At 40.3% G+C, this 14,462-nt stretch overlaps 1 protein-coding gene across 2 annotated transcripts; it reads right to left on the bottom strand.

The window, feature by feature from the left end:
• Positions 1–377: 377 nt before the first annotated feature.
• OSGIN2 (oxidative stress induced growth inhibitor family member 2) lies at positions 378–14,015 on the bottom strand. 2 transcript variants are annotated; one of them, XM_048075209.2, is made up of 6 exons: positions 13,452–14,015; positions 10,486–10,640; positions 6,693–6,829; positions 4,548–4,739; positions 4,044–4,135; positions 378–2,191 (listed from the first exon to the last, which is right to left on the bottom strand). In XM_048075209.2, the coding sequence occupies exons 1-6, from the start codon at positions 13,493–13,495 to the stop codon at positions 1,144–1,146; spliced, it is 1,668 nt and encodes a 555-aa protein (XP_047931166.2). In that variant the 5' UTR covers positions 13,496–14,015; the 3' UTR covers positions 378–1,143. The 2 variants fall into 2 exon arrangements, with proteins under 2 accessions (XP_047931166.2, XP_047931168.2); XM_048075211.2 differs by lacking the exon at positions 13,452–14,015 and adding an exon at positions 11,318–13,351.
• Between the last annotated feature and the right edge of the window lie 447 nt (positions 14,016–14,462).

Genomic DNA, 14,462 nt, shown 5'->3' with positions numbered 1-14,462 from the left:
AAAAATCTAGGCCTTACATTACGGAGCAGAAACGCAAAACTTCAGAGGTAGGTACCTGTTAAACCTTTGTATTTTATAGCAAACTAGTATTTTATATGAACTATGTTTGTTTTCTTTACGCTGGCTGTGAGTATAATCCTTTTCCATGACATTTCAAAATAAACGCAGACCAAAATAGTTTGCGTTATGTGCTGATCTAGGAGGAAAAAACAACCAGTACTTGGCCAAATGGGAGACGCTAATAACTACCACCCACCTTCATCACTCAAGTGATCCCATTCAGTCTTCCTGAGCTAAAAGGCAAAAAATGGAAAAGCTTTCTCATGTACTTAGATTTCTTTTTCAGTAGTACACTATTCATTATATTGACACTGCAATAAGAGCACTTACATCAGTACTTTATTGTTTATGTTGATGAGTATTCTCAGAACGTACACGTCACTGAAGGGGAACATCTCATGTCATAGTCTTTCTGCACTCACCAAAATCTAGGCATAGCGTGAAAAAATATGAATGAATTGTCAAATCATGCACTGAAGATTAAACGGGAATGCCTGTTCTTTTATTCCAATTTCCAAGTCGAATAATTTGGAACTGTTGACCAGTACTTCTCAGCTTACAGAAATCCTTCGCATAGTAAAGACCATTTTACTAAGTGCTCATTCCTCCTGTGTTACTATGGCAAATAAATAAAATCCTCACTTCAAGCAGAAGGCTCCAAATTTGCTTTGGGACCAAGAATCACTTTGTACTAGGAGTCTTCTGCTTTTAAAAATTATCTTAATTTCAGGATAAGAATATTTTATCAGGTTTGACACTACAAGATAAACCCACTCTGGCATGCATTGCTTTTCCCAGAGGAAGTCTGCTCTTTCAAGCTGAGCAAGAGATGACAGGCAGGTCAATAGCAGTTAGTCTCATTTTTTGTTTCTCTGGAAGTAATTCCAGTGGAGTAGAGATCAGTTGTAACAGCAGATCAAATTTTTGTATTTTGAAAAGGAAGTATAGTGGTATTAGCATCCTTTACCAAACAATACAAGTACAGGTTACTTGTATACAGAAATATGACTGCTAACAACTTTTGCTGTCAGTATCTTGTTAGACTACGTCTAATTTCGTATGTGAAAGTTTCTAATGCCTTATTTAAGGTACCCCATCGACTCCTCCATCCCCACTTTCAATCAATTCATGTTTCTTCTTTTGTCTTATTGCCAAGCATCGTGCAATGCCCAATGCACCTCCTTTTAAAAACCGTACAAAGTTGTCTCCAACCAGAGGACCTAAAGCAAAGAGGTTTGCTTCTTTAGTGCATTCATAAGTATACGGATCGATCTCTATAGGATTCCCCTTGCATGTGATGGGCTGATTTGAGTGGTGACCTATGCTATGTCCTTGGTCCTTTAGAAAGAAAAGGTTTGGGTGAGAACCTATCAGAACTAAGGCTACAGAGAACTTCAGAATTTTCTTCAGTCCAGAGGCACTCTGAAGAACACATTTCATTTCAGGCTTGAAGGAAAGTACATTGTGTTCAGGGAAACTAGTGTAAGCAGAATGCAGATTAGAGTCCACAGTGTGTGACTGAGTACACATCATATGATAGACTTTATGGTACTCAGGGTAAAGCTTTTTAGGTAACTGTTTGAAAATCAGGCTTGTATCAGTAACTCTTCTACGAAACACATGAATTACTGGGATGTTGTTGTTGTAGGCACACAGTACTGCATCAGCCGCTGTAAGTCCGGCACCCACAATTAGTACAGGGTCTGCTTTCCCACGTAGCTTTCCTTTGCTGATAGCAGCCCCAAAGTCAGACATGGAATGAAGCACAAAAGGTAAGTCTTCTCCTTCAACTTGTAGTCGGCCAGGAGAATCAAAGCTTCCAGTGGCAAGAGCCACATTCTCAGCAAAGAGGCAGAAGGGCACATGAGAACCATCCGTCGCTCGCTGGTAACCTCTGACTTCCCAGTTTCGCTTAATCAGTGATTTCTGTCCATCTTCCATTTCCAAATGCTGCGTTGAAATATCTTCACTTAGTTGACTTCTATCTTCATCATCCTCTCCTCGATAAAGTCTGGATACTGATGTTATATAAACATTGTCTCTGAAATTCTTCTGGAGGCCCATGACTTTAACATAGTGTTTATAATAGCAAGCAATTTCTTCTGGCATTACTCGGTCACTCTTTATGTTTCTGAAACAGAATTGAATGGTTCCAGTTAATATTAACACCTTAACAGTAGTTTCAACATCATATACGATATACCCCATGACACTCAGATATAAGAGGATTGAATCTGTTCAGTTTAACTACAGTTCAATATATTTGAACTTAGTTTTATTCGCTGTCTTGATTCCTGATATACAAGACAAGCTATCTTTTTTTGTTTGTTTTTAAATAACCAACTCTTTACATTGTAAAGTGCTAAGGTGATGAGCAAATTAAGCATAAATACCCTGCAGTATCACAGTAGGTCTACGTGGAAGCGTTTTACAAAGCCAGTTTAACATCATGACCACCAACAATATAATACTGGCTAAACAATACTCAATGCCAACATACAAACTATTTAGTTACTTGAAGTAAGTGCCAACTTTGAAGTATATTGAAGAATACTCAACTCGAAAGACCTCTCCTTTTAGTACAGGTAAGTTCAGTTAAGGATCAAAATAAGTAGTTCCATATCACAGAATTAAGTCCCACAGGAATGAAAAAAGCAAGCATCACGCAGAACCTTAATACACATGTGAATAGGATTACAATAGTCAAATGCCCAATAAAAAAATTCTTGCACTGGAATCCTGGTATTACATCTATGCTTTTCATGTTTATTGCTGTATTTACAAAAAATTTAAGCTGAAAGTATAATTATTTTGAACAGTTGCATGAATTTTGCTGCTTCTTTAGAAGTAAGCTCTAAGAAGCCAAAAGGAACAGTAGTGAATATTGGATAGCCACAGAATTACACTTTGAAGAATGTTTGCAAGAGATTGGGTTACTTACCCTAACAGATTAACAAAACAGTAACCTGAACATTTAAAAGTACATACACTGCTCTGAAAACTTGGTATTTATTAAAGAGGTTGGATGCAAGTATGACACCTGTTTTAAGGAAACCATTTCACATGACTACAAGTTTTAATTATCAGTATTTTTAATATGCTTGTTTAATTGTAGTAAAACTGGTCAGCATTTCTTTTTTTCTAGTATTGTTGAAAATTATAATATCAACAAATTAGCTTCAGATAATAAGCAGCTTATGGGATTTCAGTTCATATGGACGCAAGACTATCTCGCTAAGAAAGCGACTAACGAACAAAGTTTCTCCACTATACTTTCCTGAAATGAGTAACAGGCTGCTCAAAGACACATGCCCAATTCGAAACAACAGCTTCCTTTAATTAGAATAAAGTCAGGAAAATTGAAATTTTAGAAAAAGCCTATGTAAAGTTCATCTATTGACACAGGTATTTGTGAACTAGTTGTATCCTTGAAGCAAAGGCCATGAAATCATACAAGACAGTTTTTGTTTAAAATGTTTTCCAAGAAATTTACAAGAAAATAACATTGGGAAGTAATGAATTATTCTCAACAGTACAAGTGATAGACTGCAACATCTTAGATGCTGCAGCTTTGTAAAGTGAAAGCTGAAAAATAGTGACTTCCTGAATTACAAGAAAGCTACCGTGCACAGCAACTTAAGTGACATCCACAGTGAAAGAGGAACTTGTGATACTTCCGTAGGTTTTAAATGACTAAAACTACTTACAGTAACAGCACTTATTTGAGAAATGTTGTTAAAACACACCACTGCTAGTATGCATGCTTTTCATGCACTCAAAGCCATTATGCTGTCCAACCACTGTCAATTTTCTTTCAGAGTACACACAGCAGTATTGTTTCTAGTGCCATCAGGCAATTTAATAAACTAAAAAAGAAGCATTCCTGTAAACAGTGAAGCTTGAATGTTTTCCAGTTCTTAAAATAGTGTCATCTATCTTACAGCAACTGCATATTTCCAAAATACATTATGCAGCATCTCTACCTGCGCTTGCTAGCTGCCCACTCCTTAAAGGTGAGTCCAGGTAGTTCCATCCAGTCTCCAAAACTGATTGTTAGCATAGAGCCTTCCATGGACTATGGATGAAAAACAAGAGGCATGACCAGATAAATTTCAAATGGATACTTTTACATAAAAGTAGAACAAGTGAAAGGGAAAATAAAAGCAAGTTATTTATAAAAACACAAAATGAGAAAAGCATAAAAGCAACAGGATACAAACACATTAAGATTTAAGATTTTGTATAACAGCAGCTGGAAACAGTATGAAAAAAGTCAGAGAATACTCTTTAGTATAATCAAACTAATAAAAAACATAAGACAGCAGTCATGGTGACGATTCCCAAAATTAAGGGTAATGTTTCATCTCTAACATACTTGACCTTTGGTAAATGAAACTGCCATTACCATCTAAAACAACCTTAGCAAGAAAATTCCTAGACCACAAAATTATCAAGTTACCATACGGTAATATAAAATATTTACTCACATGCCAAGCCCCACCAGGTGGTCCTTTACCAAGCACTATATGGGGAATATAATTATGCTGCTCTAGCTTCCAGTGCAAAACTGGTGGGTAGTCATACCCAAAGTCAGCATCAGGATGAAGCAGTGTATCAAAAAGCACAGCAACTGGGTTTGAAGAACGTCCTTCGAGGCCTTCAGACAGATACTCTAGATCCTGAAGTACGAGAGTTACAATTTTTACTATTTACCATGCTCTTCTGATGTACAGAAATTGAATTTGATATACAGAAAACACGATTAGTTCAAGTTGCATTTTAAGTAGAGATATGTAGCGTAGAAATTAAATCAAGATAGTTTTTAGAAATAACTGCCACAATTCAGTTCTTCTCTAACTTTTTATATAATAGATTTTTGCCATTTGATAATTACATGCTAGTGCAGTAATACCAAGGCAGGTCATTATTTGAAAAACTGGGACAAACATTTAGAGAACAGAGTAACTTAATAGCGTTTATAGATAACAGACTGCTTTTAACAGAGAATTGCTAGTATTTCTAGGAGTCTCATTTTGATAAAGCAAAATGGAAACCTAAAGACATCATTTTAAAAATCAAGCAGAAAAGGGTCGTCTGACTGCTCGTGTGTAGTTCTACCAGCAAGTTTATTTTATTTTGAAATAAATCACAGTATTGGAAGCACTGATTTTAAAAATTAATCAGAATTACACTTCACAAAGCAGTTCATCTTGAGAACTATTTCTAGAACATTCTAAAATGTTTTCATATTTCAGCATCTATTAGCCAGCAACATTCTCCTATCTAGAAACACTGCAATGCAATGGCAAATGTTTGAAAAAGAGAATAAAAATCTAGAGAGAAAAATGGCCACAAAGCCAACTTTTTGCTGACAAAGACAAGTTTAGCTTCCTAAACTGGGAGAAAATGTAGGGGAGAGAGGGAGGATGAAGTATATGAAACACCTATAGCCAAAAGCTAAGTCAACCTACTTTCCAGCCAAAAAACAAACCTTGAAACTTAAGGTCAACATTACACACAGATGGCAGAGTACTAAAACCAAAAAGCCCCAAACCAAAGTTAAACAATACCTACTTCTCCACGACACACGTGCGTGGTTGTATTTCAAAAAATTTATAGTCAAATGGGCAATACACTCGCTGATTGCATAGGGAGTAATCAATCAGCAGTACAGTGAAATGAGTAGAAAATGATAATACAGCAAACAAATGGACAAATGGGGAGAAAAATAAAGGAGAAGATTTAACTGTTCAAATGGAATAGGAAAACCAGATGTATACAAGTATAACAGATACCAAACAGCAGCAGTTGTGAACACAAACACTTAAGGATGCATACTGTTCAGAAAAGAAAAATGGGTTTGGTCTACATGTCCCTAATGCTACAAAAAAATGAAGTCTTAATGAGAACTGTATTATTTAGGAATATTTTAAATTGAAGTAAGTTAGCAGCATGTATTCTTCGATCTTTAACAATAGTGCCCAATTGTTCTAGGACATGAAAGCTAGAATTCCTGAGTCAGCTATTCACTGACCAAGTAATGCTTTAGACACTTTTGGCAAGTAATAAAAACACAACAAAGGGCACACTGTAAAACCAAAAACCACCACAAACAAGGAAAAATCTCTAAAGAACCATAAAAACACCACAAACACACACCAGCCTTGGATAAAGTGATTACGAATTGATTTCGTTTAAATCAACAGAGGAACAAAGTAACTCATTAACGCATTAGAAACATGATAAGCTAACTGGGCTGGTTATGCTTTTTTTTTTTTTTTTTGCAATCTGCATTTTTTTGGGATACCCACTTCTTAAAACGTACTGTTTTTCATCTAAAGTGTCCTATACATAATTTGTTATGAGCCACTGAAGAAGGTATATACTGCTCTTTATTTTACAGGTAAGAAAAGCAGAGGCCAAGGAGTGAAGCTAGTTGTTTGAGGCCACAGTTAGCGAGCTTCATTGTTGTCTAATTCTTTGTGGGGTGAGAGTTTAGGTCTTTTTCATCCACAGCACTACTTGTGTAAGCTACAAAAGCATTTTAAATAGGATCATTAAAGAAAGACTACTGATTCATAATCTAGCTTGTAGAAAGAAAAGATCTGGACAAGATGGCAAGAAAAGCTTACCTGATCAACAATGGAAAGATGTCGAGCTTCTTCTAGTTTTGTATGTAGAATGGGGTTTGGATGTACAGCTTCAGGAGACAAATATGGCCTGTATCCAGACAGCAGGTATGAAAGACAAATTCCTGAAGGTCCATTTCCTATTAAAGAAAGAAGTAGCTGTTTTAGAAACTTTAGGTTACTGACAGTTTTACTAAGTCATCCAATAAGCAGCAACAACATTTCAGTAAAGTAGTATAATGCAATACGATTTGATTGAAAGCAGCTTACAATCTTCACAGGAAAGTAAAGCCTGCCACAGCAATTTCCTCCAAATAAGCCAAGCACAATCTTTTTCAGGTAAGAAATATATGTATGACTATTTTACACTATCAAAAAAATGCACATAAAGTGATTTAATAATTCAGTATGTCAGATTCACTGTTCCTGTGTGAAAATGATCTGGAAGATGGAAGAGATCTGCTCTACATGTCAATCACAGTAATATCCGAGTATTGCTACCACCTTACAACTTTGTGTTCCCACTTACACTACATACTGTAAGACACAAAACAAAGACAACCTGGAGTATGTGCTCTTTAGGTCTACCCATAAAATAAAAGGAAGAAAAAAGCAGAAAGCTGAAGACAGTGCAAGTCAGCATGAGAAACTATATATACAACATAATAAGGTAAAAACATAGTAGATGTGGTAAAGTACAAGAAATGTTTAAAACCACATTCAGCCATATGTTTAACAGCAACAATATAAATTCAAACTTTCTATATCCACTTTGTTTTATAGCTTTTTACAATTAATTTATGTGAATTATTGTAATTTTAATAGACTAACCTACTTTCAAATGGTTATTAAAGATGTGAAATGGATGGAACCAACATGTTACCATAAGTATTTCTATTTGTTTGACTAGTATTAGACAAAGCAGGGGATCATATTTTAACGTGCAAATATAGAAGTAATGTTCATGTTGCAAGGTCAAATATCCAAATCCAGGGAAAGCTAACATCAGAAAAGGATGTTTAAGTTCTGTAGAATAGCACAAGTGACTCTGTACTGCTTTTTCTATCGCTCCTCTTCCTCATTAACTGAATGAAAAGCACAGTGTTCTCCTAATGAGGCGCTATTCAGTATTTTGCATTTGTTTTTCATCTAGAGTGGCATGCATGGTATTTACTACACACTATTCAAATTCTAGGCTAAAGTTAGCAATTTATTCATGCTTTTATATAGCACTCATTGTTAGGATGCTAGTTTTTATTTCCTGTCATTCCAACTCTTGATCTCCAGAGTTCACCCTTTGCCTCCTGTTCCCCATTATCTCTGGGCACGTTGTTTCCACCTTCTGTTCCCAGTCCCACTTCTCCAATGCCTGTCTCCTCACTTGTCTGATTTTTCAGACCTCAAATTCCCCAACGGTTTGCACAGACCATGTTTTTTTACCTGTTCATTCCCAGTCTTCGTACATCAGATCTTTTTCCCTTCTTCACCAAGCTACACTCATCACCCTGGTCCCAAGTAGCAAGACATCCCATACTCGATTGCAACGCTGTGTAAGTACTGTCACAGCTATTGTCCATGAGAAGGCGGCTTACTAACAGGTGAAGTCAAAGGCTGATTCTTGTAATCAGCCTTCGGTGAAGATGTTTTTTCCATGGGCCTAGAACCTGCACAACTATGGGAGGCTGCAGGGTGCCCTAAAGGCTCTTACACCAATCTATTTTATGCACCAGTATATTGATGCAAAAATGCCTGTGCACTGTAAGAGCCGTAAGGCAAAGAAGGAAAGCTGTGGTTTTCCATCACAGGGATCTTCAAGCTGCAGTTTATTGTTATACACCTAAATTAAAAGCACACAATCAACTTCAAACTAATTGCATAGCCAGACTAATTGCTATTCAGATGAAAAATTAAGACTATATCATGTTTACACAATAATGATCAAAACCAGTGCAGAAGATGACAAAGTTTAGCACAGAATATACTCTAGATTTAGCGCTCTAGCATCAAATTCTAGAATTTCAGTCATTCAAATACAATTTACCAGTTTCTTCCCAATTTCTAGAACAAAAGAGATACAAGCCAGAAGCTATTTAAAATTATCAGAGTAGCTTAGTACTCTTTACAGAACTACAATACACTACACAGCACAAGTTTAAGAATCATATCTTAAACTGGTCATCATACAGGGGAGAAATGGGATGGTAAAGTTAAAGAGGGCAATAGAAGTCTTGTTCCACGATGAGGTTAATTTATTACACGTGCCATCTTTTTTCCTTCTAATGACTGAAATAGCACAACACAGATAGCACTAGGAAGCTCAAATAAGAACCATTTAACTCCAGCTCCACAGGAATAGCACGGAGAAGATTAAACCAGTAGAGACTGTTTGTGTGTATGGGGGACACATACACAACTCTGTGTTGTTCTACTACAATACTAAGACCCATTTAGATCCCTTCTAAGGCTTCTTCAGGCAACCAACTAACTTGAGATAGTAGGCTGCCATGGAGAAGATCAACCTGAGAAATTTCTCAAATGCATCTGTGAAAAAGCATTTGGGTAATGTATTTGTGTTTTTTTACACACACGCACTCACACCCCAAGCAGAAATAGTCAAGGCAGCTGTGTTTGGTACCAGCATATAGGAAAGCGTTCTAGACAAAATAAGTATTGAGCACAGGTATTTGCATAACTCGTATTTGCAAAACTAAACAGTGAAAACTGAGTCATTAGCCATATGGCAAACCTGTACTAAGGTTGATGAAATGCCAGGAAACTGTTGCTCTTCAACTATGATGCAGAACTCAGCAAGTGATTCACGTCTGTCACATCCACGTAAATGCGTTACATGAGCACTATTTTAAGCTGTCACAGAGAGCTCTGAGAACAGGCACTGTACAAACACCAGCCTTTCAAAGTTGAAGAGATTTACTGTGAACACATTATGTCGAAACATTATTCTCTGGAATCTCTGCTTGTTTGCAGGTACAATTCAAGCTGTTGGTTTGCTTCAGTCCCAACAGCTTTGAACTAGATTATTGAAAACCTCTTTTACTTCAGATCTTTTCTTTATCCTTTCATTGAGTCGTGGCAGTAAGGAGCTGGTGAACAGCTGTTGCTGAAAAACCTTGGCCCAATACAAGTCACCCTGGCAGTCTCAATTATGCTGCGTACCTAGGGAGCCTGCTCCACTCTGCTCTGCTGTCATTCAGCAAGATTTTACAAGTACAAGCCTTTAGCTATTTAATCAAGACCATGTGCATTGCTCTCAGCTGATTGAATTGACACAGATTCCATTTGGAAAAGATGGGACGATATTCAGATGTCAGTGATGGCTGCAACAGCAAAATGCAACTAACGAGCAAGGTTAGCATTTAACCAATACACAGCATACATTTCACATCATGCTTTTGACTGTTTGTGTGACTCCAGAAGTTTCTATCATTGCAACATCAACAGTCTCCATGCAACCCGATGTAGACATGGTATCATGTTAATCAAGCCCTGCATTATCAATGCTAGAATCAAAACAGTTCTTCTGTTAAGACTCATGTATCTGCTGCCAAATAACACAGCTCATTTTGCCAAGTCACCATCTGAATTAAAATACACTCCGGTAGCAAGACTTTTAATATAATTTGATGTCACCGTTAATCATAACAACTTTATTTCTCTAATGAACTTCTTCACTGTAAGTACGTTAAGCATTATTTATTTAATGATAAATGACTTCATGCAGCAGGTTTATAAAGGCAATGGCAGCGACACAATTTCAGGAGTTAAAAAAAACACTCACCTATTATTACTACAGGCAGAGTAAGGAGAGAGTCCCCAGGCAGAACAGTTTCTTCTATTAAAGGCATTCTTTTAATCTTCCTCCCAAGGCTGTCACCAAAATACTGGACGAAGGAATTCAAAAGCTGTCCTTCGGTTTCAGGGCCACTGTAATTTCTAATTAACAAGGACAGATGGAAGAAAACTAAAAATGAAACAGTTATACTCAGAACAATTTCTACAAAAATGAAGTTGCTTTTGACACTTTATTTGAAGAGCTATAGAGTTAATGAAAACAAGACTAAAACAGATATGTTTCATCCAATCTAAAAAATTTTACTCTTCAGCACAGCTTTTCTAACAGCAGATTTAAAATAAAAGTTTTACTTTCTCCCAGAAAGTCTACGGCAGGATAACAAAAGGGACAGATGGCTCCATGGAGACACAGATTTCCAATTCGGTTTACACAAAGCCAAAGTATAACCAACAAGCATTATTTTGATCCACCACGCAGAAAACCTCATTTCTCATTATCCTTATCAAAAGGGGAGGCATACACTGCCTCGCCAATTAACAACAGCAAGGCCAGCCAAAGACTGAAGGAGCAGCTGAGATACAACAGCAGCCATTCACACACCTTCCTACCTGCTGAGCAACATAGAAGACTTCACATCAACAAATTTGTGGAAAGGTAGAAGTGAGGCTACTTAGAGTCGGTAGCGATTCAAAAACGGAGAGAATTGAAATTCCTACAAACCCTAGATGCAGCCTATGGTGTTTTAAGCACTCTAAGAAAATCCTTTAACAAAAGGAATTATCTAACCATGAAGTTAACAAAAGGAATTACTATGCACCATTCAGGTCAGCTATTGTAGGACAGACTGTTTTCACCACTCGCCATTTCCTTAAGATTTGTCAGCTCTATGCAACATGGACTTGGGTTCCTCTCATAGTTCTTCACTCTAAACATGCTTCTATACTATGAAGACTTGTTTTAGATCATCTGCTGCTTATTTAGTAGCTCTTTCTCAATTCTTTCCAGGTCATTGAAGAAGCACACACTTCATCTGCTTAACTATAAAAGCAATGACAAATTAAAAATAATCTGTTATCGGCAGTTATTTTATTAAATCTTCAAAACACAGACTTAACTCCTTGGCTAAAAATACTGCAATCTACCAGCCTAAACAGTTTTAATAACAAATGTAAAGAAATTAACTTGAGTAAGAGTACTCTTACTTATTTCCTAAGAATCTACATATATTAAAGCCATTCTAGGATTTCAGGAATTATTTTCTACATGGGACCAAAAAGCAGAAGACATCAATCCAACTCCCACAGCCACGTAAATGACGTACTGCCTCAACTCCCACAGCACTGAAAGTTCTCTTATGTATTTCAAAAAGACCTTCCTCAATGGAAAAATGGAACTAAAGCTACAGAAAGCTGTACAGCAATAGCAGCACCGGCACACTGTTAATACAGCTCTGTGACGGTTACATTTGTTATGAATTGGGGAAGCTATTCTGAAGTTGTATTTATTTCTGAAGGCAGGTACTCTTTATCTGTATTTCCTGCACTACAGGAAAAAAAGTTTGCAAATTAGTGATTTGACTGAATTACCATCACACATTAGCTTGTCACGATAATAGAAATGCATAAAACACAAACTCCAAGTTAGATTAAAGTGAGAAGAAAGCAAAGAGAAGACATTTAATTATCATACTGCTTTTTTTCATCTTTTTTTACACATAGGTACAGGCAGACTGTATTATCTTCCAGCCTTTGCTCAAAGTTATCTGAGGTAACAGCATTCTGTGCTTTGCAAAAGAGAGGCTTACAGAGAGTAGGCATGCTTTAGTGCCATTTTAATATACCTTCCCTGCTAGATGGAAGCTAGAAACAAAAACACTTCAAAACCTCTCTTACAGGATGCATGTGCAGCTTTATAGGCTACCAAAGAATCTTTAACAATAAAAACACTGCTGCTTTGAAAGCTGGCCGCAAACTACCCGACAGGTTTAGTGAAGCTAACCTTGCTCAGAAATGCCTGCATACAACACGCAGTTCCTCAGCTATTGTGCCTACAAAGCAGCAGATGAAGCACTGCTGTCAGGCGCGTGTCCTTCCTTTGTAAGGACATCATACCCAAACCCGGTCAGATCCTGAGTTAGGAAGTTGCGAGTTATCGGTCCCTAAGCCTTGAACAGTGCAAGCCAGCAAGTACCAGAAGTTTTCGTATTTATAAAAATTCCTGGTAGGCAGCTTTGCAGTGGCGGGGATTTGGTGAAGATACCACTGCCTCTGGTCCTGCAGAGATGCAAGAGGGCACGGGGGTGAGTCAGTGCCAACGCCGGAGCTCGCTTCACCTTCTGGTAGCCTCACCACGTAACTGCAACAACTGCGTTACCGGGATTCTGCACCGCGTCGTCATTTTTGCTCTTTAGCGCTTTTCGGTTAATTACTTTTAATTGATAAGGGGAAAGAAACACATCAGGAGAAAATACATAGCATACATGTAAACACTCTTCTTCCTTTGAAATTAAAACGAATAAGCCTTTCAGCCGCCACACTTTACTGCAAGGTACAGCGCCAGAGGAGCCCTTTTCAGGGGGCACTCGTGCCGGACCCCAGCCCCCTGCGAACCCGTAGCAATAAACGCACAAACCGAGCATCCTGCGGCGGGCGGCTCACCGAAAACCCGTTACGAAAAAAAAATAAAAATAACCACCGTTCGGTCCCAAGCTCACGCTCCGCGGGGCGAATTTAACACCTCTAGGGTTATTATTTGATTTTTTTAATCAAACGACTGAAGAGAGCGCTGCCCACCGGCGGCACGAGCCCCGAGGCGGCAGCACCGAAGCGAAGCAGGAGCCGAGCCCCGGCCCCGGCCGAGCCCCAGAAGCCGCCCGGGGAGCGGGCAGCCCCCGGCCCCTCGCCCCACGAACCCCCCTCGGAGGCCGCCGCCCGCCCCCCGGCGCCCCTCACCTGACGGGACCGGCCAAGGAGCAGCGGCAGCACCACACGGGCATGGGGGGCGCCGGCGGGGCCCAGCGGCGGGGCTGCGGGGAGGCGCCGGTCCGCGGCTCCCGCTCCTCCTCCTCTTCCTCCTCCTCCTCCTGCCGCCACCACCTCCACCACCGCAGCGGGCCCCGCTCAGCGCCGCGCCGCCTCTCCGCCCCGCTCGCAGGCGGCTGCGGCTCGCACGCCGAGGGAGGAGCCGCCGCCAGCACCGGGAGGGACGAAGGGGAAGGGATGGAGCGAGGGAGGGCGCAGCTTCCTCCTGCCAGCCCCGCCGCGCCTCCCCGGAGGGGGAGGAGGCGGCGCTCAGCGCCTCAGCGGCGGGCAGAGACCGCAGGGAGGGCCGCCCGAGCCCGTGGCGGTTCCCTCGGTACCAGAGCAAGGCGAGGGCCGCTGCCTGCCCCAGCCCATATCGCCGCCCGACGCCCCTCCTACACCGACGCCTTGCCCGCCCTCCCCGCAGGCCGCCGCGGGTGGCTCGGGCACGGCCCGGTGGCAGGGGCACACCTGCGGGCGGGCGGCCTCGGCCCGGAGCCCCACGGGCGCCCGCCCGCGGGCCGTGCCGTGAAATGGCGGCCGCGGGGCTCCGGGCTGGGGGACGCGTGAGGGGTGGAAAGGAGCGCCCGGTGTCCCGGCGTTTGGGCCCGCGGGCCTGTGCCTGCTGGCAGCCAAGTGCGTAGGGGGAGCTGCTGCCGTGGTTCTGCTCGGAAGCTTGAAAAAAAAAAAAAATAATAAATTGTGCTCTTCGCACAGATTTTGAATCGGTGGCAGGTGGGGCATGTAGTGAGGAAGGGCTGTGCTGTTAGTGAGTTACCCGACGCTGCAATGCCAACAGTGGTCACTCAGCCTCTCACCCCGTCTTGCCTTTCTTTGTGTGGCACAATCGGGTTTCACGTGTAAAACGCACATGGGGAAGTTAACAGCAGAAAGCCAACCAGATTACAAACTTTTCCAGCCACCAATTGACTAATACCCACC

Source organism: Anser cygnoides, chromosome 2, assembly GCF_040182565.1.
Source record: "Anser cygnoides isolate HZ-2024a breed goose chromosome 2, Taihu_goose_T2T_genome, whole genome shotgun sequence".
Lineage (NCBI taxonomy): Eukaryota > Metazoa > Chordata > Aves > Anseriformes > Anatidae > Anser > Anser cygnoides.
Note: the sequence above shows the minus strand (reverse complement) of the source record. Positions and strands in the feature narration are given on the sequence as shown.

Excerpts from the sequence above, each read along its gene's own strand:
- OSGIN2 (XM_048075209.2), bottom strand. The coding sequence starts at position 13,495 with ATGCCCGTGTGGTGCTGCCGCTGCTCCTTGGCCGGTCCCGTCAG. Across the intron at positions 4,740-6,692 it reads ATCTTTCCATTGTTGATCAG|GATCTAGAGTATCTGTCTGA; the intron begins GTAAGCTTTTCT and ends CTCGTACTTCAG. Across the intron at positions 2,192-4,043 it reads TGGGCAGCTAGCAAGCGCAG|AAACATAAAGAGTGACCGAG; the intron begins GTAGAGATGCTG and ends ATTCTGTTTCAG.